The 24,713-nt window shown below is 57.1% G+C and overlaps 2 protein-coding genes and 1 non-coding gene across 4 annotated transcripts; all 3 read right to left on the reverse strand.

Moving 5' to 3' along the window:
• Positions 1-1,763: 1,763 nt before the first annotated feature.
• Positions 1,764-7,971, reverse strand: PNPLA2 (patatin like phospholipase domain containing 2). Its single transcript, XM_030801978.1, has 9 exons — positions 7,069-7,971; positions 5,127-5,359; positions 4,971-5,036; positions 4,385-4,594; positions 3,385-3,445; positions 3,116-3,277; positions 2,842-2,974; positions 2,536-2,658; positions 1,764-2,449 (listed from the first exon to the last, which is right to left on the reverse strand). Exons 1-9 carry the CDS (start codon positions 7,253-7,255, stop codon positions 2,176-2,178), a joined length of 1,449 nt encoding a protein of 482 aa, XP_030657838.1. The 5' UTR covers positions 7,256-7,971; the 3' UTR covers positions 1,764-2,175.
• A 7,866-nt stretch (positions 7,972-15,837) lies between these two features.
• Positions 15,838-19,383, reverse strand: RPLP2 (ribosomal protein lateral stalk subunit P2). Of its 2 annotated transcripts, none has more exons than XM_030801907.1 (5): positions 18,662-19,383; positions 18,344-18,467; positions 17,072-17,120; positions 16,084-16,182; positions 15,838-15,955 (listed from the first exon to the last, which is right to left on the reverse strand). In XM_030801907.1, exons 2-5 carry the CDS (start codon positions 18,464-18,466, stop codon positions 15,882-15,884), a joined length of 345 nt encoding a protein of 114 aa, XP_030657767.1. In that variant the 5' UTR covers position 18,467; positions 18,662-19,383; the 3' UTR covers positions 15,838-15,881. The 2 variants fall into 2 exon arrangements, with proteins under 2 accessions (XP_030657767.1, XP_030657766.1); XM_030801906.1 differs by having other exon boundaries at positions 15,838-15,958.
• LOC115832203 lies at positions 16,903-17,036 on the reverse strand. Its single transcript, XR_004027639.1, has one exon. It is a non-coding gene; the product is annotated as a small nucleolar RNA SNORA52 (small nucleolar RNA).
• Positions 19,384-24,713: the final 5,330 nt, after the last annotated feature.

The following is a 24,713-nucleotide window of genomic DNA, read 5'->3' on the forward strand; positions in this document are numbered from 1 at the left end:
GTGTGTAGGAAAAAGCCGGGCAGGAAAGACCAAATACTTTCAGCGGTTATCTCTAGGGGTGGGGAGCCTTTACTTTCTTCTCCATACTTTCCCGGTTCTTAAACAATAAACATGTAGGCCGGGCGCCTGTAATCCCAGCACTTTGGGAGGCTGAGACAGGGGTAGATCACCTGAGTTCAGGAGTTCGAGACCAGCCTGCCCAACATGGCGAAACCCCGTCTCTACTAAAAATACAAAAAAATTAGCCAGGTGTGGTGGTGGGCGCCTGTAATCCCAGCACTTTGGGAGGCTGAGCCAGGAGAATCACTTGAACTCGGGAGGCAGAGTTTGCAGTGAGCCGAGATTGTGCCACTGCACTCCAGCCTGGGCGACAAGAACGAAACTCCATCTCAAAACAATGAACGTGTAGCTAGAAAATGTTTAACTTAGCAGTATTCAGTGTACATGTACGGGTAAACGAGCTGGGGACACAGGCAGGTCCCATCTCAGCAGCCCCTCCCGGCTCTCCTTCTGGGGCCCAGCCCTGACTGGGGCTCCCCCTGGGGGAGGACTGGAAGGAGGAGCTGCTTGAGGCCCGAGTGAAACCCTCCTGCGGGGGGTGAAAATTCCACCCCAGACCGAGGAGCCCTCCCCAGCCCCAGCCCCAGCCTGGCCCCCGCACCCACCTGAAGGGCTGGAATCACTGTCCTGCCCAGCAACCCTGGGGGGTACAAGGCCTCTGCTTTTCAAGGAAGGGGCCTGGGATCCAGCCTGCGACCCAGCTGAACCACAAAAGGCTGGGCTTATAGGACAGGACCTTGAGACCAAGGGGGGTGGCCTCTGGCACAGGCGCACCAGGGACCTGCCTGGCCGGCTCACCCAGTCCCAGATCCCAGAACCAACCGTTATTGTTGGCAGGGGGCTGCCGCCACAGCCACCCCACGCCTTCTGGGAGGAGCAGGCGGGGGCTGGCTCTGGCAGGGCTAAGAGCTCTGGACAGCCAGCCAGCAAGGCCCAGGGCTCTGCTCCAGCACCCTCAGGCCACGGGGCCTTTTTGGTTACCAAGGAGGGCTGGCCTTCTCCCCTCATGGCCTCCCCGCCATGCAGAGGATGCTCTCAGGAAACCACTTCCCCAGCACAGGGCTGAGTCCCCTTCAGCTAGGACCTCACCTGCCTCCATTCCCAGCCCTGCTCTGTGTAGTGGCAGGAGGCTGGGCATGGGGTGGGCAGGGGAACAAGAAGGTATGTGCACCAGGCCAGAGAGGCTTGTGAGGGTGGGGGGACAGAGAACTTGGGGCCAAACGCCCAAGTGGAGCAGGGGTCCAGCCTTCCCAGGTCCCCCGTGCTCGCTTTCAGGAACCTCAGCCCCCACAGCTGTCCAAGCCTGAAAACAGTCACACACCCCGCTGTGTCACTGTGTGGGGGGAGGGGCAGGCGACACCTTTTGCAAACATTTTCGTATTTACCAAGGATCTTGGTCCCAAATATTTCCATTGGCCCTCAGAAGGCTGTGGCCAAGGGTCCAGCCAGGAGGCTGCCAGGCAAAATTGGGGGGCGTGTGGATGCATCCTAGACAGGGGGGTCGGCAGGAATGCAGCATGTTCACATGTGCCTGTAGGGGAGTGTTCCCAGGCCAGCCTGGCAGGTTCCAAATGCCAGGCCCAGGAGTGCGACGCTGGGAGACCCGGCCTGCAGCTGTGGAGATGCTGGTCAGCCAAGGTAGGGCCAGACCCTGGCCACCAGGCTCTCACTGCAACTAAGTGGGCAGTCACATACACGCCAAGTGGGCAGAGGCTAGGCTGCAGCATTTATTACATGTGCTTTGGCGAAAATAAATAATTCTTCACACACATATTTCAGCAGGGCATGAAAAATGGGGAGGGAAGGGCAGCTGCAAAGTTCTTGGGAGTAAAGGGGCGGGGGAGGTGCTCGGGCAGCACAGGGGAGGGAAGATTAAGGCACAGGTGCACGGGGCCTCAGTGGCCCAGGGGAGGGGTGTGGAAACCTCCCCACTCAGTGCAGCTGGTGAGTGCCTGGCGAGGGGACCCACGGCAAAGGCCCCTCTTGGCAACTGTGAGTCCCCTCATCTCACTCCACAGTGGTAGTGGAGGCGTCTCAGGCAGGGTTCCTCGAGAAGATCGGGGTCTCCCAGCCCCAGGACCCCGATCACGGGCCGGGCCTCGAGAGCACGGGTGCTCAGCAAGGGGACAGGCCGGGCGGGTGCTGCGGGGACACTGGGTCCGCAGGGTCGGCGGGTGCGCGCATGCGCAGAGCTTCGGGCGGGAAGGCCACGTTGGTGCAGAAGAGGCCGAGCAGCAGCTGGCGCTGGCACTCCTCCCACTTGGCCAGCGCGTCCCCCAGCGAGAGGTTGTTGCGCATCCAGCCGGGCAGTGCCTTGCTGTAGGCGGCGCAGGACAGCGGCACGGACGGCAGCGACTGGACGCGGCGCAGCTCCACCTGCTCCGGCAGCCTGCGGGGCAGGGACGCGGCAGGGAGGGCTTCAGCTCCCAGCACTAGCACCGCGGGCCCCGGGTGGACGCACGGTCGGTGGCTCACCTGGAGGGCAGGTGCCTGCCCAGCTTCCTCTTGGCGCGCATCACCAGGTACTGGCAGATGCTGCCCGTCTGCTCCTTCATCCACCGGATGTCCTCGGGAACGTCGGGCAGCCACTCCAGCAAGCTGGGGACAGGGCGAGCGGCGCGTTCAGGGACTTGGCCAGGCCCACATGCCCACCCGCCGGGCCCTGTCTGTGCCCTGACTTGGCACTGCTCACCCCACCCCACCTTCCCTGGTGACCATCACTCGCGGATGATCCCAAAGTCCGTCCCCAGGGCCCCTCTCCCGACCCCCCGGCCCTCATACCGGATGGTGAAGGACAGGGCGCTCTCCAGCGGCAGCGTATAGGGCACCATCATGGCCATGGCCAGACGCACGGGCAGCATGTTGGAGAAGGTGGTCAGCAGGTCCGTGGGCTCCAGGCAGGCCTCCAGCAGGGCTGCGGGTGGGCGGGAGGTCGGCGGCCAGTGGAGGCAGCGGAGCCCAGGACCCGCTCGGCTTCCCTCCCCCGCTCAACCGTCCTCTCCTCTCTCTTTCCCTCCTGCCTCCCCTCCTCCCCTCCCGTCCCCTAGGTGCGCACCCTCATTGAGTCGGGCGGGCAAGTGCTCCAGGATGTGATCTTCTCCGGGCAGCTGCGAGTAATCCTCCGCTTGGGCGCTCTCCACTGCCTCGTCCTCGTCCTCTGGGCCGTGGGGGCGGGCAGGGGGCAACGCCAGCAAGGGGTTGGGCCGGTTCAGGAGGCCTGGGGTGGGGGGTGAGAAGGGAGTCCCAGTCCATCAGCGCGGCCGCGGCCAGCAGGGGGCAGCAGAGCCGAGCCCACCCCGCCCTCTCCCGCCCGGATCCACGCACCGTTCCGCTGCAGGAAGCGCAGGCCATCCCGGTACCCCTGCTTGCACATCTCTCGCAGCACCTGCAGTGAGGAGGGTTAAATGGAGCGGAGGGAGCCAGCGATGCCCGTTCTGCCCCTGGAATCCCTGGCGCCCCCAACAGCCACCTCCCTTCACCACCCGCAGCCCCCAACCCCAAAACCTATCCTAGATCCAGAACAAGATCAAGGCTGGACAGGGAGGTTGGACAGAAAGCCGGGCGCGGTGGCTCACGCCTGTAATCCCAGCACTTTGGGAGGCTGAGGCAGGCAGATGACGAGGTCAGGAGATCAAGACCATCCTGGCTAACACGGTGAAACCCCGTCTCTACTAAAAATATAAAAAATTAGCCAGGCGTGGTGGCGGGCGCCTGTAGTCCCAGCTACTTGGGAGGCTGACGTAGGAGAATGGCAGGAACCCAGGAGGCGGAGCTTGCAGTGAGCGGAGATCCAGCCACTGCACTCCAGCCTGGGCGACAGTGTGAGACTCCGTATCAAAAAAAAAAGGCCGGGCGCGGTGGCTCACGCTTGTAATCCCAGCACTTTGGGAGGCCGAGGCGGGCGGATCACGAGGTCAGGAGATCGAGACCACGGTGAAACCCCGTCTCTACTAAAAATACAAAAAATTAGCCGGGCGTGGTGGCGGGCGCCTGTAGTCCCAGCTACTCGGAGAGGCTGAGGCAGGAGAATGGCGTGAACCCGGGAGGCGGAGCTTGCAGTGAACCGAGATTGCGCCACTCACTCCAGCCTGGGCGACAGAGCAAGACTCCGTCTCAAAAAAAAAAAAAAAAAAAAAAAAAAAAGAGAGACTGGACAGAGAGGTTGGATGGGCCATCTGCCCCTAGAGAGGTTGGGCGCTTTCTCCAGCGCTCAGAAGAGGCTCCCACCCTACCCTGGGCACTCAGAAGTCAAAGGATCAGTGTTCTCCCTTGGTGCCCAGTGAAGAGTGGCTGGGAAGGCCACAGTCCCCAGAGCAGAGCTCACCAGGGGCTCCGGTGGGAAGAGGGCCTTGGAGAGGCGGTAGAGGTTGCGCAGGTTGAACTGGATGCTGGTGTTGGTGACCCGCAGCTCGTGGATGTTGGTGGAGCTGTCCTGCGGACAGATGTCACTCTCGCCCGAGAAGGGGGACACTGTGATGGTGTTCTTAAGCTCATAGAGTGGCAGGTTGTCTGAAATGCCACCATCCACGTAGCGCTTCCGCGGGACACACACACAGGACCACAGACAGGACCCTATGTGAGCGCCTGTGGCTGCACTGGCCACCCCCCCACCAGCCACCCCACCCGGCCGAGGGCCCCATTCAGTGGCTATTTCATTTGAACATTTTACTGGCTGTGGGCCAGCCTGGGCACTGAGCAGATGGCAGACGGGGGAGAGCAGGGACCGAGGAAGGGATGGGGGAGGGCAGGAAGCATGCGTCGCCACTGCTGTTTCTTGAGTAACACAGGGGAAGTGGGGTAACAGGCGGTGGCAGAGCAAGGGCCTGAAGGATGGCTCTAGGCGGCCTCCTCCTCTGTCCCTCATCCCACGGCCCACCCCATGGAAGGTGCCCAGGGCTAGGGATACTCACCACCCCCTGGAGGGAGGGCGGGATGAGCCCACAGTACACGGGGATGAAACCACTGCAGACATTGGCCTTCAGCGCAGGGACAGAGTGGGAGAGAGTGAGCAGGGGCCTTGAAGTTCCCACTGCCCCCGCCCCCAGCATGGCTCCACCAGGCCCCACCTGGATGAGCTCATCCTTGGAGGTGAAGTGGGATATAATGACATTCTCGCCGTCTGACACGCGGGTCAGGGAGATGCCCAGGCGCCCATTGGCATGCTCATGACTATCAGCAGGCAGGACCTTCAGCAGGAAACTGCGGATGATCTTTACCAGGTTGAAGGAGGGGTGCAGGGGGCCCAGGAACCGCTTCCGGGCCTCTTTAGATACCTCAATGAACTTGGCACCAGCCTCACCTGGGGCACAGGGCCAAGGTTAGGGGCCCGTGCTCCTGGGCTTAGCAACACCTCCCTTCCTTCATAGCCCCATGCCCAGGGTTCCATGGCATACAGACCCTGGAGGAGGCCCAGTGCATGTGGGGCCTGGCTCACAGTTGGGACTTTGGCCACCTCCCCTGGGATGGCAGACAGCAGAGGCTGGCCAGCTGAGACCAGGACCTGCCCTCTGCCTGGTATTTCCCAACTGCCTGCCCTATGAGTCACTGGGCCTGGTGTGGCATCTAGCCCAGGAAGGGGACAAGGCAGAGACTCAACTCTGACCGGCCTTAGCCTTCACCCACTTGGCCAGATCCAGCAGTGGGGGGATGGGGCAGACCCACAAAACCCAGCCCGGCACACAGGTCGCAGTTCACAGGCCCAGGGGTGTTGGGCTGGAAGTAGGGCCCAGTTCCTAGGAAGGCACACCTGTGTCCCACTGCAGCTAAGAGGAAGCACCCCAAACACTCCTCTTGGGGCCCAGGGGTGCTGGCCAGCTTGGGGATAGTCCCTGGAAGTGGTTGGGAGCGTTGGGGGAGGAGCTGAGGTCCAAGCCTTCCTCCAGTGTATCACCCTGGTCAGGAGTGAGGCAGCGTGGAGCCAGGGGCTCCTCAGCCAGCACCTGCTGCACTATGGGCTCCAGCTGTGCAAGACCACTGTGAGAAGGAGTCTTGTTGGGAGCAGGGTGGGGAAGCACTGTGGGAGAAGTGTCCTTGGCTCGGGTAGCAGGGACCCTGATGTGTCTTGAAGCCAGGGGGCCGACTGAGGCGCTTGTCTGAAGGCCTCCCTGACAGGGAGGGGGCTGGAGGGGGCTGTTCCCAATAATAGCTCTAGTTATTGGGACCTGAGGGGTTCACTTCTGTGGTCCAGCCCCCTCCCTCCCAGGACAAAGTTCAGAGGAAGAGGGCAGGGGTGAGCCCGCTCCCGCTGAGCAGGGTGCCCCTGTCATCTTGGGTGTCCTCACAGGCTCCTTAAGTCGTGTGCTGTAAACACCACTCCCTCATGGCAGCCGGTGGTGCGAGCCGAGGCCAGCCCAGCACACAGAGACCCATCCACTCCTGACCACAGGCAGCAGAGCCCAGAAGCACCCTCACCCATGAAGTGTGCAAACGCGGTGGGCCGCAGCGGGGAGCCAGGCCACAGGGCACCGTGTGCAAGGAGAGGGCAGGAGAGCCCCTTCGCGCCCAGCCCTGACCTCAGCGGGGCTCCTCCTCCGAGCCCTTGGGAAGGCCCAGGTCACGGTTCCCAGACGCCTCTCAGAGGCCACCCCCATGCCAGGCCCCCTGATAGCAGCCTGCAACTGCGGAGGCCCAGGACACTGTGACCGACCGCTGGCACCGGGTGTAATATCCAAGGCCACGGGGTGACTTAGGTCCCTCCTCGGATTCTCACGGTCCCGCCCACGAGTTACTTTCTCTGTCCAATTAAGCAGCTTTTGCTGCACCTGCCCGCCCTCAAACCTTTGCGCCCGAGAGGCGGGCTCCGGGCACCCTCGGAGCAAAACAAACCAGGCCCCGCCCCCAGGCCAGCGACCCGGATTGGATACTCGTCGGGTTCCCCAGGCGCGGACAGGAACCCTCCCCACGGTACCCACCGACTCGCCGCGGGGCCCCTCCGCTCACCGAGACCATCCCCCGGCCCCGCACGGCCTTCCCGCCAGCCCCCCGCCTGCCGCCCCCGGCCCCGCTCACCCAGGCAGACCCCGGTGACCAGCGCCGTGGCCGTGAGGGCCCCGGCCGAGGCGCCGTAGATGTGCGTGGCGTTGGCCACCAGGAAGGGCGCGTGCTCGCGGAGGCAGGAGGCCACGCCGACGTAGTAGACGCCGAGGAAGCCGCAGCCCGCGAACGAGATGTTCCACGTCTTCTCCCGGGGAAACATCGCGGCGGCGGCCGCCGGGCTCCGGGCTCCGTGGGCGGCCGGGCCTCTGTGCGCCGCTCGCTCGCTGGAGCCGGGGGGCCGGGCGGGTCCCGCTGCGGCTCTAGCTCGTGGTCCCCGCTGACTGAGGCGAAGAAGCTACGCGGGCGGCGCCGGGGTGGCGCTTTTAAGTGTGAGAGTCACGGCGGGGGCGGGGCCGGCACACGAAGACCAATCGGGGCGCGCGGGGAACGGCCGTGCCCTCGGGCCCCGCCCCCGTCCTTGACCCCCCCCCCCCCGCACCGGAGCCCCGCCCTCCGCTGCCGCCCGGAGAAAACTCCTGCCCTCCCTCCGCCCCTGCTGGGCACGGCTGGGGGCGCACGCCTAAGGGTGCGGGGTGGGCCGGGCGCAGGCCCAAGCCTGGGGGCCGGAAGCCTCACACAGACCTGGGTACCCGCGAGAGGGAACTCTGGTTTCAGGGCAGCCACCGCTTCTCCCCACCGGGTCCGCCTCCCACACCCACCCGGGACAGAGGAGCTGGTCCCTGGACAGAGGCGCACCGGCAGCACCCCCAGACCTGAAAGCCGCACAGGCCTCGGGAGCCCCGGGACCCACTGGCTCACCCACAGACGGACCCATAAACATCCAAGGCCAAGGCCGGGTGCGAGTCCCGTAAACCCTTCGTGGGGGACCCCAGCTCCGCAGACCCACGCGCCCTGACGTGGGGCCTCAGCCCTGCCCCGCGCCCGCGACCCCTCCGGACCTTGGCTTCTTACCTGGGTCTGTATCTGGGTCCGGCCCTACCTGTTCAGGCTTTGGGGCTGCCTGCGTCTGACTGGGGCCGCCCCGCCCCCGATAATTGCCCCAGAGGTGGAGCAATCCTGGGTGATGTCACCCTTTCACCCCTTTTCCGCATTTTTCTCCTGGTCAGTGGAGCAAGCCGGGCTTGGCGTAGATCCAGGATCCGTCCCTGAACCTCACCCCACCCCCAAACGAGAGGCTGTCTTAGGTTGGGGTGGGAGGCAATGAGATTCTGCCTTCCCAGGAACACTGGCTCCCCAGACTGAGGTCATCTCTGGACCTAGCTGTTGCCAGAGCTGCAGAGGGTCTGGGATGGGGCTTGGGGCTGCCCCCAACCCAAGCTGAGTTAAGGAAGCCAGAACAGGGCCTTCCCAGGATGGGGCCATCTAGGGGGATGCTGCCCAGTCCTCAGCCTGTTTGCTCCCAGCCATCCCATACAGCGGTGGAAAGTCAACCCTGCCCCAGCCCTACTGGCGGCCGATAGGCATTTACATAAGCTCAAAATGAGAGGAGGCCGGGCATGGAAGCTCACACCTGTAATCCCAGCACTTGGGGAGGCCGAGACGGGAGGATCACGGAAAGTCGGGAGTTTGAGACCGCCCTGGCTGGTGAAACCCTGTCTCTACTAAAAATACAAAAATTAGCCGGTCAGGGTGGCACTCGCCTGTAATCCCAGCTACTCGGGAGGCTGAGGCAGGAGAATCACTTGAACCTGGGAGGCGGAGGTTGCAGTGAGATCACACCACCGCACTCCAACCTGGGTGACAGAGTGAGGCTCCGTCCTTAAAAAAAAAAAAAAAAAAAAGAGGCCGGGCGCAGTGGCCCACGCCTGTAATCCCAGCACTTTGGGAGGCCGAGGAGGGCAGATCACCTGAGGTCAGGAGTTCGAGACCAGCCAGGCCAACATGGCAAAACCCTGTCTCTACTGAAAATACTGAAAATACAAAAATTTGCCGGGTGTGGTGGCGCACGCATGTAGTCCTAGCTACTCGGGAGGCTGAGGCTTGAACCCGGGAGGCAGAGGTTGCAGTGAACTGAGATTGTGCCACTGCACTCCAGCCTGGCCAGGTGACAGAGCACGACTTCTTCTCAAAAAAAAAAAAAAAAAAAAAAAAAAAAAGGAAAGAAAAAGAAAAAAGAAAAATGAGAGGAGGTAGGTAACCAGGTGTGGGGCACCTCAGGGGTTCTGGAGGGCTTCCCTATGGGAAGTGATGCTGAGTTGAATTTTGAAGGGTAAATGAGCAGACAGGGCTGTAGGCCCCCCAGGCAGCTGACCAGGACAGGCGAAGGTTGTCGGGGAGTGAGGGGAGAGAGTAACTAAACCCCAGCCATGGGAGAGGGTCAAGCAGGGAGGACGTGACCGTACTTGACTTGAAGCAACTCCTTCTAGGCTGGGCGCAGTGGCTCACACCTATAATCCCAGCACTCTGGGAGGCCGAGGTGGGGGGATTACTTGAGTCCAGGAGTTTGAGACCAGCCTAGGCAACATAGCTTGATTCCATCCCTACAAAAAATTAAAAAATAGGCCAGGCACAGTGACTCACACCTGTAATCCCAGCACTTTGGGAGGCTGAGGTGAGTGGATCATGAGGTCAGGAGATCCAGACCATCCTGGCTAACATGGTGAAACCCTGTCTCTACTAAAAATACAAAAAAAAAAAAAAAAAAAAAATAGCCGGGCGTGGTGGTGGGTGCCTGTAGTCCCAGCTACTCGGGAGACTGAGACAGGAGAATGGTGTGAACTCGGGAGGCAGAGCTTGCAGTGAGCCCAGATCGCAGCACTGCACTCCAGCCTGGGCGACAGAGTGAAACTCCGTCTCAAAAATAATAACAAATACAAAATAAAAATGCCAGGCGCGGTGGCTCACGCCTGTAATCCCAGCACTTTGGGAGGCCGAGGCAGGCGGATCACAAGGTCAGGAGATCGAGACCATCCTAGCTAATACGGTGAAACCCCATCTCTACTAAGAAATACAAAAAATTAGCCGGGCGTTGTGGTAGACACTTGTAGTCCCAGCTAATCGGGAGGCTGAGGCAGGAGAATGGCGTGAACCTGGGAGGCGGAGCTTGCAGTGAGCTGAGATCCAGCCTGGGCAACAGAGCAAGACTCCGTCTGAAAAAATAAATAAATAAATAAATAAATAAATAAATAATAATAAAAAAATAAAATAATAAAGGCCAGGCGCGGTGGCTCACACCTGTAATTCCAGCACTTTGGGAAGCTGAGGCGGGCGGATCACAAGGTCAGGAGATCAAGACCATCCTGGCTAACACGGTGAAAACCCATCTCTACTAAAAATACAAAAAAGTTGGCTGGGCGTGGTGGCGGGCACCTGTAGTCCCAGCTACTTGGGAGACTGAGGCAGGAGAATGGCGTGAACCCGGGAGGCGGAGCTTGCAGTGAGCCGAGATTGCACCACTGCACTCCAGCCTGAGCGACAGAGCAAGACTCCATCTCAAAAACAATAAATAAAATAAAATAATAAAAATATTTTAAAAATAAAAAGTAAACAAACAAACAAATAAACACTAAGCCAGGTGTGGCGCGCGCACCTATAGTCTCAGCGACTCAGGAGGCTGAGGTTGGAGGATGGACTGAGTCTGGGCTGGGTGGGAGTGAGCCATGATTGCGCCACTGCACGTCAGCCTGGGTGACAGGGTGAGACCCTGTCTCAAAAACAAAACAAGACTCTCCTGTTCTGTGCACGTGGGGCCTCTTCCAAGTCTTTGGATGGAGGTACACTGCAGCAAATGCACCATGGGATTGGGGAGGGAGGGCCAGGGTATGGAGGGCGGGGCCAGGTCCACTCCTGAGGTGTCAGGAGCTCTCTGTGACTGGATTCCAGCGATGCTGCTGGAGACAGCAGGGTTCAGGGTGTGGTGAGGTAGGGATGGAAGTCCAGGGGTCCATCAGGGCAACCACTGATGGGAAAGCCAGGGACTTAGGGTCCTTCCCTAGACCTGCTCCAAGGAAAAGGCCAGGGTTCAGGCCTTGGCCCCATCTGAGGGACTGTCGCCTTGATGGATGGTGCTGCCCCAGTGCAGGGAGACCTCTGCTCCCATTTCCACAGCTGGGTCAGGCTGTTTTGGGTACATATTCCTCCCTCCAGGCCCCTGGGAGGCTCAGGAGTCAGGAACTGGGCGGTCCTTCCCAGAATCTTGGCGGGGCTGGGAGCACCCCACCATCAGGACAAGCTCCAAGGGGCAGCTCAATGAGAAACCCCAGGTGGTGTGACGTCCCCCTGTCATGGTGACCTCCAGGCGACACAGGCCCCACCCTGAAGCCTAGGTCCACTCCTGCTGTGGGCCCCTTCCCTGAGCCTGGGCCATCCCCAGCCCCCGCCTCACCCCTGCCCCGTTGTAGTGAGCACTGCTTCCTGCATTCCTTAGCCGTACCCTGCTGGGGTCATTTCTCTTTGCTTCCTCCTCCATCTGCTGCCCCACCCCTGGAGGTTCCAGCCTCCTCCACTCCTCACCTAGCTTTACTCCCACCCTAATCTCTGCTTTTACGGGCATCCAAAAAGTCTTTTTAAAAATATTATTAAGGCCGGGCGCGGTGGCTCACACCTGTAATCCCAGCACTTTGGGAGGCCGAGGCGGGTGGATCACGAGGTCAGGAGATCGAGACCAGGTGAAACCCCGTTTCTACTAAAAATACAAAAAAATTAGCTGGGCGTGGTGGCGGATGCCTGTAGTCCCAGCTACTCGGAGAGGCTGAGGCAGGAGAATGGCATGAACCCGGGAGGCGGAGCTTGCAGTGAGCCGAGATTGCGCCACTGCACTCCAGCCTGGGCGACAGAGCGAGACTCCATCTCAAAAAAAAAAAAAAAAAAAAAAAAAAAACAAAAAAATTAGCCGGGCGTGTTGGCGGGCGCTTGTAGTCCCAGCTACTCGGGAGGCTGAGGCAGGAGAATGGCATGAACCCCGGGGGACAGAGCCTGCAGTGAGCCGAGATCGTGCCACTGCACTCTAGCCTGGGGGACAGAGCAAGACTCCGTCTCAAAAAAAAAAAAAAAAAAAAAAAATACAGTGAGACTCTGACTCAAAATATAAGATAAAATACAAAATAAAACAAAATATACACGTAGGCCAGGCACAGTGGCTCACGCCTGTAATCCCAGCACTTTGAGAGGCCGAGGCAGGAGGATCATTTGAGGCCAGGAGTTTGAGACCAACCTAGGCAACATGATGAAACCCCATCTCTACTAAAAATACAGAAATTAGCCAGGTGTGGAGGTGCGTGCCTGTAATTCCAGCTGCTCAAGAAGCTGAGGCATGAGAATTGCTTGAACCTGGGATGGAGAGGTTGCAGTGAGCCGAGATCGTGCCACTGCACTCCAGCCTGGGCGCCAAGAGCAAAACTCTGGGCTGGGCACGGTGGCTCATGCTTGTAATCCCAGCACTTTGGGAGGCCGAGGCGGGCGGATCACGAGGTCAGCAGATCGAGACCACGGTAAAACCCCGTCTCTACTAAACATACAAAAAATTAGCCGGGCGTGGTGGCGGGCGCCTGTAGTCCCAGCTACTCGGGAGGCTAAGGTAGGAGAATGGCGTGAACCCGGGAGGCGGAGCTTGCAGTGAGCCGAGATCGTGCCACTGCACTCCAGCCTGGGTGACAGAGCAAGACTCCGTCTCAAAAAAAAAAAAAAAAAAAAAAAAAAAAAGAGCAAAACTCTGTCTCAAAAAATAAATAACGCCTGGAATCCCAGCACTTTGGGAGGCCAACGTGGGCGGATCACGAGGTCAGATCGAGACCATCCTGGCTAACACGGTGAAGCCCCGTCTCTACTGAAAAAAAAAAAAAATACAAAAAATTAGCCGGGCATGGTGGCTGGTGCCTGTAGTCCCAGCTACTCGGGAGGCTGAGGCAGGGGAATGATGGGAACCCGGGAGGCGGAGCTTGCAGTGAGCTGAGATCATGCCACTGCACTCCAGCCTGGGCGACAGAGCAAGACTCCGTCTCAAAAAATAAACAAATAAATAAATAACAAATAAAATAAAAAAAAAAATGACCCTTCCCAGGGAAAACTGCACTCCCGTATTTATTGCAGCATATTAATGATAGCCAAAATATGGGGTCAACTTAAGTGTTCATCTGTGGGAAAACAGATCAAGAAAATATGATATCTCTGAAAATACGTTATCATCTGTGGGGAAATTTTTATTTATTTTTTTTTTTTTTGAGAGAGTTTCACTTTTGTTACCCAGGCTGGAGTGCAGTGGTGCAACCTCGGCTCACTGAAACCTCCACCTCCCGGGTTCAAATGATTCTCCTGCCTCAGCCTCCCGAGTAGCTGGGTCTACAAGTGCTTGCCACAACGCCCGGCTAATTTTTTTGTATTTTTGGTAGACAGGGTTTCACCGTGTTATCCCGGGTGGTCTTGATCTCCTGACCTTGTGATCCGCCCACCTTGGCCTCCCAAAGTGCTGGGATTACAGGTGTGAGCCACTGCGCCAAACCCTAATTTTTGTATTTTTAATAGAGACGTGGTTTGGCCATGCTGATCCTGAACCCCTGACCTTAGGTGATCCACCTGCTTTGGCCTCCCAAAGCGCTAGGAATACAAGAGTGGGCCACCGCACCCCGCTGGAATGTTTTAAAAGCAATTTGAGGCCGGACATGGTGGCTCATGCCTGTAATCCCAACACTTTGGGAGGCTGAGATGGGCGGATCACCTGAGGTCGGTCAGGAGTTCAAGGTCAGCCTGGCCAACAGAGTGAAACCTCATCTCTACTAAAAATACAAAAATTAGCTGGGCGTGGTGGCGGGCGCGTGTAGTCTCAGCTACTCTGGAGGTTGAGGTGGAAGAATTACTTGAACCTGGGAGGTGGAGGTTGCAGTGAGCCGAGATCATGCCACTGTACGCCAGCCTGGGCGACAGAGACCACGTCTGAAAAAAAATAAAAAAGAAGGTAGCGGGGCGCAGTGGCTCACGCCTGTAATCCCAGCACTTTGGGAGGCCGAGGCGGGCAGATCACGAGGTCAGGAGATCGAGACCATCCTGGCTAACACGGTGAAACCCCGTCTCTACTAAAAATACAAAAAATTAGCCGGGCATGGTGGCAGGCGCCTGTAGTCCCAGCTACTCTGGAGGCTGAGGCAGGAGAATGGCGTGAACCTGGGAGGCAGAGCTTGCAGTGAGCCAAGATCGCACCACTGCACTCCAGCCTGGGCGACATAGCAAGACTCTGTCTCAAAAAAAAAAAAAAAAAAGAAAAGAGAAAAGAAAAATAAAAAAATAAATAAGACTAGGTGCAGTGGCTCACGCCTGTAATCCCAGCACTTTGGGAGGCCGAGGGCAGCGGGTCACCTGAGGACAGGAGTTCCAGACCAGCCTGGCCAACACAGTGAAACCCCATCTTTTCTAAAAATACAAAAAATTAGCCGGGCATGGTGGCAGGCACCTGTAATCCCAGCTACTCGGGAGGCTGAGGCAGGAGAATCACTTGAACCAGAGAGGCGCAGGTTGCAGTGAGCTGAGGTTGTGCCACTGTACTCCAGCCTGGGTAACAAGAGCAAAAGTCCATCTCAAAAAGAAAAAAAACAAAATAAATAAAAAGCATCTTGGGTCCCCCTCCATCTCAGTACTTGCTGTGGCTCCCTGGCTCCCCCGACAATCCACATTCCTTCCCCTCTAGGGACTCTACCTTCCTCCAGGTCTTGGCTTCCCATCTGAGGGAGGCCTCCCCCAGCCACCCCAACTGTCTTCTGTGCTATACCCTATTTATCCTCCCAGAACTAAGCTGGTCACACAGCAGGTGCCCCCCACACCAAAGCCAGTTGGTGGGTTGCTGAACCCAAGCCTAGGGTGGGAGTGGCAGACTATCTTCTGGATGCCTACATTGGTGGGCAAAGACCCTGAGGCCTGGGAGACTGCGTTTGGAGTAGGGCCAGGAGGGCAGAGAGGCTGGGAGGGGAGGGTGATGGCCTCTGTCCTTAGCCCTATATTCCAAGACAGAGCCTGTCGGGGGAGGGCAAGCCCACCCCCAAAGGACCTAGTTCAGTGAGCACATGGCCCTGTGGTCACTGCCCACAAGCCCTGAGCACATCTGCCCAGTAAGGCAGGGGTGGGCTGTGATCGGCAGCAAAACAAGCCTGAGGAGTGATTGCCCAAGTTGCTCAGGGCATTATGGTGGAGCCATGACCCCTGCAAGGAAACCCAGGGGCGTCTACCCCCCGCAAGCTGGGCTCACTTCCTGCATCCATTTGTAAAGCCCAGGGGCTACCAATCCCGTCCTTGCAAAGCCAGGCACCAAGCCACCCCGAAGACAGCCCTGATTACCAAACCCCATTTGAAATCGGCTTCTCTGCTTTCTTTTTCAAGGCAGGGTTTCTGCTGCTCAGGCTGGAGTGCAATGGCACTATCACGGCCCACTGTTAACTTCAACCTCCTGGGCAAGTGATCCTTCCATCTCAACTTCTCATAGTTGGGACTACAGGTGCACACCACGCCTTGTTAGGTTGTTTTTTAGAGATGAGGTGTTGCTATTTGCCCAGGCTGGTCTCAAACTGCTGGCCTCAAGTGATCTTCCCTCCTCGGCCTCCCAAAGTGCTGGGATAATGGGCACGAGCTACTGTGCCCAGCCCGTTCGCATTCTTCTGGAGCGTACTCAGGAGCTAGGATACTGCTCCTAGCTCAGGAAGGGACCCCAGGCAGCTGTGATGCCCGACTCCCCTCCTCATGCTCATTTTGCACCAGAAACGCTTCTCCAATACCATATTGCCCACAATTCAGCTCCACACCTGCCCTCTTGGATGAGAACCTGGGCAGAGGCTACCCTTGACAAAGGTGCTCATGGAATACTTGAGAGATGTGTAAAAAGGCTTTATTTGCAGGGGAGCAGGAATTTAATCAAAAAGGCCAAATCCCATGTCATCGTCTGACTCTTCGGACTCCTCCTTCTTCTCATCTTTCTTCTCCTCTGCTGTGGAAAAGAGGGAGGCATGGTGAGCACTGCCCAAGTACCAGGCCAGTCCCCCCATGAAGACCCCACTGCAGCAACACCGTCTGAGCCCCAGCCCCTTGCCCACTCACCAGGCCACCACTTACCTGCAGCAGGGGCGGAACCAGCAGCAGGGGCTGCAGAGCCTGGGGCAGCAGAGACGGCTACAGCCCCACCGGCAGGTACACTGGCAAGCTTGCCAATACCTACAGAAAGCAGAGAGGTGAGACCAGAGCAGCTGCCCAGCCTGGGAGGCTGTTCCACAGGGAAGTTAGATGGCACCAGAAATGGCACACGGCACCCAACATATCTGGACCCATCACATGCCAGTGTCTCCCGTTCTTCCTGAATACTCCCTCCCTGAGCCACTCCTCAACAGGGACTTCTCTTTCCCACCTTTCCCATCCAGAAACTTGCCTTCTAGGAATTAGGCCCACACTGCCTGCCTGCCCACTTTCCCCACCTCCACCCTCAGACGTCCACTGGACAGACATGTTTATAACTAGGGAGGGAATGAGTGTGCTGCCCCAGTGTCCACATCTCTGGCCACAACGACGTGCTCATGGCTTGGCCCGTTTGCTGAGCTGGCCCTGTCCTGGTCACACGCATGGAAGACAGGAACAGCTGCCCCAACAGCTCAACTTCCAAACAAGTCCCACCAGCTCAGCTGACTCCAACAAAAAACCATCTGCCCAACAAAGAGGCAAAGAGCCTGTGGATACCCCTGGCACCCTCAGTCCCTGCCCCCAACTCCTTCACAGAAAGCACGTGGTAAGAACTGCTGACATGAACTCAGTTCTCCAGACACCAAGCTTCAGAGAAATCCTGGAGAACGGCCTCAGGGCTAGGGGCAGCCAGGCTTAAGAGGTAGGGCCACCTAAACGTCCACCGAGAACACAGGGTGCCCCCTGGTGCCCTGCTCCTGGGAGTGTCTAGAAGCGCCCATGACGTGAGCCCACTGGGGCCCTGCTCACTCCTCAGGTGGGGCTTCTAGGGTGCTCTGGTCCACAAGCGAAACCTGGCAGGCCACAGATGGACCGGCAGGGATTAGGATGGACCATGAAAACAAATGAAAGCCCCTCCACATCAACTCACCCTGGGCAATGACGTCTTCAATGTTTTTTCCATTCAGCTCACTGATAACCTGAAGCAGACAATCACAGAGCTGTTACCAGGAATGTACGACTGTATCCCTGGCCCTATCCCTTCCAGCGTCACAGCAGGACTGGGTTCCCCACATGGGAATACGCCCTGAAGTTTCCAGACCTGCACTGCCCAAAGGGAGCCACCAGCCTCACTTGGGAAGTGATATAAAAATAAATGGACACTAGCTTTCTTAGACTTAGAACAAAAGAACACACGGCATCTCACTACTTATGCTGACTACTCATAAGGCAAAATAAGCTGGCATGAAATCGACTTTGACTTCAGGCTGGAGTGCAGTGGTGGGATCTCACTGCAGCCTTGACCTCCCGGGCTCAAGCGACTCTCCCACCTCAGTCTGGGACTACAGGCATGAGCAACCACGCATGGCTAATTTTTTATTGTATTTTACAGACGAGGCCTGGTTCTGTCAGACTGCAGTGGCACAATCACTACTCAGTGCAGCCTTGACCTCCCAGGCTCAAATGGTTCTCCCCCATCAGCCTCATGAGTAGCTGAGACTACAGATGTGCACCACTGCCTCCATTTTTTTTTTTTTTTTTTTTTTTGTGGAGACCGGGTCTTGCAATGTTTTCCAGACTACTCTCAAACTCCAAGGCTCCAATAATCCACCCGTCTTGGCCTCCCAAAGCTGGGTGAGCCACGCGCCAGGACTGCCTTTTTTTTTTTTTAAGCAATCTTATGCATCTCACTGGTATTAAGCTTCCAAAGCTTGTTAATCACGATTTTGCCTCGTACCCACCCTGCTTACTTTTTTTTTTCCTTTTTAGACAGGGTCTCCTTCTGCCGCCCAGGCCGGAGTGCAGTGGCATGATCTTGGCTCAGTGCAACCTCCATCTCCCGGGTGCACGCGATTCTCCTGCCTCAGCCTCCCAAGTAGCGGGGACTACAGGCACCCACCACCACGCCCGGCTAATTTTTGTATTTTTAGTAGAGATGGGGTTTCGACATGTTTGCCAGGCTGGTCTCGAACCCCTGACCTCAGGTGATCCGCCTGCCTCGTCCTCCCAAAGTACTGGGACTACAGGCGTCATCCACCGCGCCCGACCTCCACCCGGCTTACTTCTCTATCCAAGAAATCGCCAAATGGACTGAAACTAGCCTCTCCCGGAACCCCCCAGCATATGGCCGGATCAGGCAGAAGAATCGCCCGTCTGGGACACTGGGACCCCACGGTGGCTGCGGGGCAAGGGCGGCAGCTACCTTGTTGAGCCGGTCGTCGTCCGCCTCGATGCCCACGCTGTCCAAGATCTTCTTGATGTCCTTGGCGCTGGGGGAGGAGTTGCCCCCTAGAGCAGCCAGCAGGTAGGAAGCGACGTAGCGCATCCTGAGGCGGGCGGAGAACGCGCGACGGCGGAGTTACCCCGGCGGCCTCCTGCCGGCCCACCCCGGGGCCGCCGGGCGAGGTCGCGCATGGCTCGGCCCGTAGGCCTCCGTCCCAGAAATACCCCGCCGCCCACCCCGCATCCCCAAGGACTCCGCGTCCCCAGCCGGCACCCCGGGCCCGGTCACCACACTCACGCGGCAGCGTCTGCGGCGGCGGCGGAGAAGCCTCACGCGTGCGACTTCGGTGGCGTCAGGGAGGAAAAGGAAGGCGCAGACGCAAGGGGCGGGGGTAAACCACTACCCAGAAGCCTCTGGGATCCGTGCGCGGCGCCGCATGAGGCGCCTCACAGTGACGTCACGAGGCGCTCAGCCAATGACGACGGGGAAGAAGCCGTTGACTCTTCCCCCACCCCCTTCCCCGCGCCCGTCAGGCAGTTTTCGCGGCAAAGGCGAAGGGCAGTGGTTCCGGAAGTGGCTGCTCTTATAGCGTGGGGCGAAGGGCCCCCGAAACTCGTGGGGGCGATGGACGAAGCGAGTCCAAAGGGACGGCATCTGCCTGCGGTACCTAGCGCCCCCAGCATGCCACGCGGCGCCCACAGCTCCCAACATGCAGCGCGGCCGCCACGCCCGGGACGCAACTTTTGCCAGCGAACTGCAAGTCCCATGGTGCACCGCTGCCGGAAGTGGCCTGCGCCGCGGGCCTACGCGGAACGGCACGTGGGCCCAGGCAGAGGCTGCTGGCGGTAGGCTCGCCCTGACTCTTTGGTGCTTCCCTGGCCGCGGCGACCGGTGGCCCCATGTCCAGCCGGGTTCAGTGAGGTGAGCCAGCCGCCTCGGACTTAGCGACTGCGGCTCTACCTGGGAGGTCGCCCCGCCCTGCGGGGTCAGGGCGTCCTGCCAGAAGACGAGCGCGAGCCTTGGAGGGCAGGACAATGACGTGAGGCAGCGTCGCCCGTTCACCCCTGGGAGGAGTGAGGTCCGAGTGGTCAGCCCCTGCGCTGGCCGCTTTGGCCCAGAAGTGACCTCGGTGTCCATGTGGACATCAGCACATCAGGGACCCTGCTACCTTCTCGGGTCCTGGGAGGGAACAGGGTTGGCCCTGCCTCCTAAGGACTTGAGTTCTTGTGCGAGGACGCAGGAGGTGAATAAGGAGGCGATCCGAAGGACAGGGACAGAGGGAGAATTGGTCTGGGCAGCCTGAGAAAGCTTGAGCTGAGAGATGAGAAGGAGCCAACCCTGCCAGTATCCGGGGCGAGCACCAGGAACAGGGTCAGATGCAGATATCTAAGGTGTTAGCAGGCAGCGCCAGCTCCCGTTGGGCTCTAACAACAGTGCAAACCCTGGGCTGTGTATACTTCAAGCACTGGAACTCGACTTCACAGTCGCCTTCTGTGGCCTCGTTGTCATTACCCCCATTTATAGATAAGGCAGTTGGGTACAGAAAGGTTTTCTTGCTCAGGGTCACACATCTGGGGTAAAGGCGGGAAACCATCTTGGGAACAATGGGACTTTTCTTATTTTGTAATTTTTGAGACTGGGCCCCATTCTGTCGCCCAGCCTGGAGTGCAGTGGCTGAATCACAGCTCGCTGCAGCCTCAACTTCCTGGGCTCAGGTGATCCTCCCACCTCAGCCTCCTATCGGAGACCACAGGCGTGTGCCACCACACCTGGCTAAAATTTTTTGGTAGAGACAGCGTTGTCCAACATGGGCTCAAGCAATCCTCCCACCTGGGCCTCCCAAAGTGCTGGGATTACAGGTGTGAGCCACCGTGCCTGGCCAGGATTATTGTTTCATTCAATGTTTTAAGCAAGTCCCTTCACATTGGTGTGCAACCATCACCACCATCCATCCCAATTTTTATTTATTTATTTTTTTTTTTGAGATGGAGTCTCACTCTGTTGCCCACGCTGGAGTGCAGTGGCGCTGTCTCTGCTCACTGCAAGCTCTGCCTCCTGGGTTCACGCCATTCTCCTGCCTCAGCCTCCCGAGTAGCTGGGACTACAGGCGCCTGCCACCATGCCCAGCTAATTTGTTGTATTTTTAGTAGAGATGGGGTTTCACCCTGTTAGCCAGGATGGTCTCGATCTCCTGACCTCGTGATCTGCCCGCCTTGGCCTCCCAAAGTGCTGGGATTACAGGCGTGAGCCACCGCACCCAGCCTTTTTTTTTTTTTTTTTTTTTTGAGACAGAGTCTCGCTCTGTTGCCCAGGCTGGAGGACAGTGGTGCGATCTGGTCTCACTGCAACCTCCGCCTCCCGGGTTCACGGCTTTCTCCTGCCTCAGCCTCCCAAGTAGCTGGGACTACAGGCACCTGCCACCAAGCCAGCTTATTTTTTTCTTTTTTTTTGTATTTTTAGTAGAGACAGGGTTTCACCGTGTTAGCCAGGATGGTCTCGATCTCCTGACCTCGTGATCTGCCCGCCTCGGCCTCCCAAAGTGCTGGGATTACAGGCGTGAGCCACCGCGCCCGGCCCCAACATTTTTTTTTCTTTTTTTTTGAGGAGTCTCACTGTTCCCCAGGTTGGAGTGCACTGGTGCAATCTTGGCTTATTGCAACCTCTGCCTCCTGGGTTCAAGCGATTCTCCTGCCTCAGTCTCCTGAGTAGCTGGGATTACAGGCACCCACCACCATGCCCAGCTAATTTTTGTATTTTTAGTACAGACGGGGTTTCACCATGTTGGCCAGGCTGGTCTCAAACTCCTGACTTCAAGTAATCTTCCCACTTCGGCCTCCCAAAGTGCTGGGATTAAAGGCACGAGCCACTGTGCCCAGCCCCATCTCACTTTTTTTTTATTATCCCAAACAAACTCTGTACCCATTAAAGTCCCTATTCCCTGCTCCCCCACCCTTGATAAACACATTTTGCTTTCTGTTCCTGTGATTTTGACAACTGTAGCACCCCATAAGACTGAAATAATACAGTATTTTGCCTTTTGTGTCTGGCTTTTTTCATTCAGCGTATTTTCAAATTTCAAGTACCTACAGAAAAGGAAGATGCTAAGACAAATTTTAATATAAATACAGAGTAGTTTATGTGGGCCAAGCTTGAGAATTGCGTCCTGGGAACATATATTCAAGTTGCCCTGAATTTACACTTGGATGAACAGCAGTTATAAGTGAATTTTACTTATTTATTTATTTATCTTTTGAGACGGAGTCTTGCTCTGTCGCCCAGGCTAGAGTGCAGTGGCACGATCTCAGCTCACTGCAATCTCTGCCTCCCAGGTTCACGCCATTCTCCTGCTTCAGGCTCCCGAGTAGCTGGGACTACAGGCGCCTGCCACCACGCCCAGCTAAGTTTTTGTATTTTTAGTAGAGACAGGGTTTCACCGTGTTAGCCAGGATGGTCTCAATCTCCTGACCTCGTGATCCACCTGCCTCGGCCTCCCAAAGTACTGAGATTACAGGCATGAGCCACCATGCCCAGCCTTAATTTTTTTTTTTATTTTAGAGACAGGATCTTGCCATGTCATCCAGGCCTCTCTCCAAGTCCTGACTGACCTCAGGTGATCCACCCACCTTGGCCTCCCAAAGTGCTGGGATTACAGGCGTGTGTCACTATGCCCGGGCTGTTTTTTAATCTTTTGTAGAGATGGGGCCTTGCTGTGTTGCTCAGGCTGGTCTCAAACTTCTGGCCTCAAGCAATCCTCCTGCCTTGGGTGTCCCAAAGTGGCAGGATTACTGGTGTGAGCTACTGCACCCAACCTACAAGTGGATTTTTTTTTTTTTTTTTTTTTTGAGACATAGTCTCACTCTGTTGCCCAGGCTGGAGTGCAGTGGCACAATCTCGGCTCACTGCAACCTCCACCTCCCGGGTTCACGCCATTCTCTTGCCTCAGCCTCCCTAGTAGCTGGGACTACAGGCACCCGCCACCACGCCCAGCTAATTTTTTGCATTTTTAGTAGAGACGGGGTTTCACCATGGTAGCCAGGATGGTCTCGATCTCCTGACCTCGTGATCCACCCGCCTTAGCCTCCCAAAGTGCTGGGATTATAGGCGTGAGCCACCATGCCCAAACTACAAGTGGATTTTTAAAGGCAAAAAAGGGGGACAGGGAGCGAACTGATAGAAAGTTTATCAGGAATTCTCATTGGTTTACAGAAGTGACTGATTAGTGATTGGCTATGCATTATTAAGCTATAAGGTGTGGGTTATAGTGCCTAGTCTGGCATTATTAGGTTAATTTATAGCTACTTCTGGCAATACCAAGCAGTTTCAGGAGACAAACACAAAGTGGACAGGGTGTGATTGTGGTCTCATTCTGATGTCTCTCTTGGCTGGATAGTTGAAAAGGAACCATATTCCCCAGCTAAACGTTCTTTTTTCACAAGGTTCATCCATTTTGTAGCATATATCAGTATTTGAGGTCTTTTTTTTTTTTTTTTTTTTTTGAGACGGAGTCCTGCTGTGTCACCCAAGCTGGAGTGCAGTGGCACAATCTGGGCTCACTGCAACCTCTGACTCCCGGGTTCACGCCATTCTCCTGCCTCAGCCTCCCAAGTAGCTGGGATTACAGGTGCCCCCGACCACGCCCGGCCAGTTTTTTTGTACTTTTCGTAGAGACGGGGTTTTGCCATGTTGGACAGGATGGCCTCCTGACCTCAGGTGATCCGCCTGCCTCGGTCTCCCAAAGTGCTGGGATTACAGCTGTGGGCCACTGTGCCCGGACATGTCTCCCAAAGTGCTGGGATTGCAGGCGTGAGCCACCGTGCCTGGACAGGTCTTTTTTTTCTTTAGATGCGGTCTTGCTGTGTTGCCCAGGCTGGAGTGCACTAGCTATTCAGAGGAGCAGTGCTATCACCACACGCTACATACAGCCTTGTAGTCCTGGTCTCAAGCCTGCCTGCTTCAGCCTCCCGACTAGCTGAGAATACAAGCATGCACCACCATGCCCGACTTCATTCTTTTTTCAGGCTGAACAATATTTCTGTGATTGGTTTTTATTTTATTTATTTATTTTATTTATTTTTTTTCAGATGGAGTCTCGCTCTGTCGTGCAGTGGCGCTATCTTGGCTCACTGCAAGCTCCGCCTCCCGGGTTCACGCCATTCTCCTGCCTCAGCCTCCCAAGTAGCTGGGATTACAGGCGCCTGCCACCACACCTGGGTAATTTTTGTATTTTTAGTAGACACAGGGTTTCACCATATTGGCCAGGCTGGGCTTGAACTGCTGACCTCAAGTGATGGGCCCACCTCAGCCTCACAAAATGTTGGGATTACTGGCGTAAGCTACAGCATCGGGCCTGTGGTTGGTTTTTAAAAATATCCCTTGGCTGGGTGCGGTGGCTCAAACCTGTAATCCCAGCACTTTGGGAGGCCGAGGCGGGTGGATCACAAGGTCAGGAGATCGAGACCATCCTAACTAACACGGTGAAACCCCGTCTCTACTAAAAATACAAAAAAAATTAGCCGGGCGTGGTGGCGGGCGCCTGTAGTCCCAGCTACTCGGAGAGGCTGAGGCAGGAGAATGGCGTGAACCCGGGACGCGGAGCTTGCAGTGAGCCGGGATTGCGCCACTCACTCCAGCCTGGGCGACAGAGCGAGACTCCGTCTCAAAAAAAAAAAAAAAAAAAAAAAGATCCTTCCAGGCCGTACGTGGAAGGGGCTGGGGAAAATGGAAGCAGGGAGGCCTGGAAGAGACCTGCCTGTCCCAGAGGGAGGGATGGTGGTAGCTGGGAAGTGAAAGGAAGAAGGAGCCGTTGATATGACCTGAGGAAAGAATCAGGCATAGCTGGTGGTGTCTGTTCCCTCCCTGAGCACCTGCTCTCCTGGCCGAGGAAGCTGGTGAATGAAGCACAGGCCCGCTCGGGGGTATCATGTTGGTGGGGAAGGCAGACAGGGCAGATTTCAGGTTCTTGGCTTTGACCCTCACCAGCTACAGGGCCTCGGGCAATATCCGATTTTTTTTTTTTTTTTTTTTCAGACGGAGGCTTGCGCCCGCTCAATATCTTATCTCTTTTTTTTTTTTTTTTTTTTTTGAGACGGAGTCTCGCTCTGTCACCCAGGCTGGAGTGCAGTGGCGCAATCTCGGCTCACTGCAAGCTCCGCCTCCTGGGTTCATGCCATTCTCCTGCCTCAGCCTCTCCGAGTAGCTGGGACTACAGGCGCCCGCCACCATGCCCGGCTAATTTTTTTGTATTTTTAGTAGAGACAGGGTTTCACCGTGGTCTCAATCTCCTGACCTGGTGATCCACCCGCCTCGGCCTCCCAAAGTGCTGGGATTACAAGCGTGAGCCACCGCGCCC

The sequence above is a fragment of the Nomascus leucogenys genome, chromosome 21, assembly GCF_006542625.1.
Source record: "Nomascus leucogenys isolate Asia chromosome 21, Asia_NLE_v1, whole genome shotgun sequence".
In the NCBI taxonomy this organism is placed as follows: Eukaryota; Metazoa; Chordata; class Mammalia; order Primates; family Hylobatidae; genus Nomascus; species Nomascus leucogenys.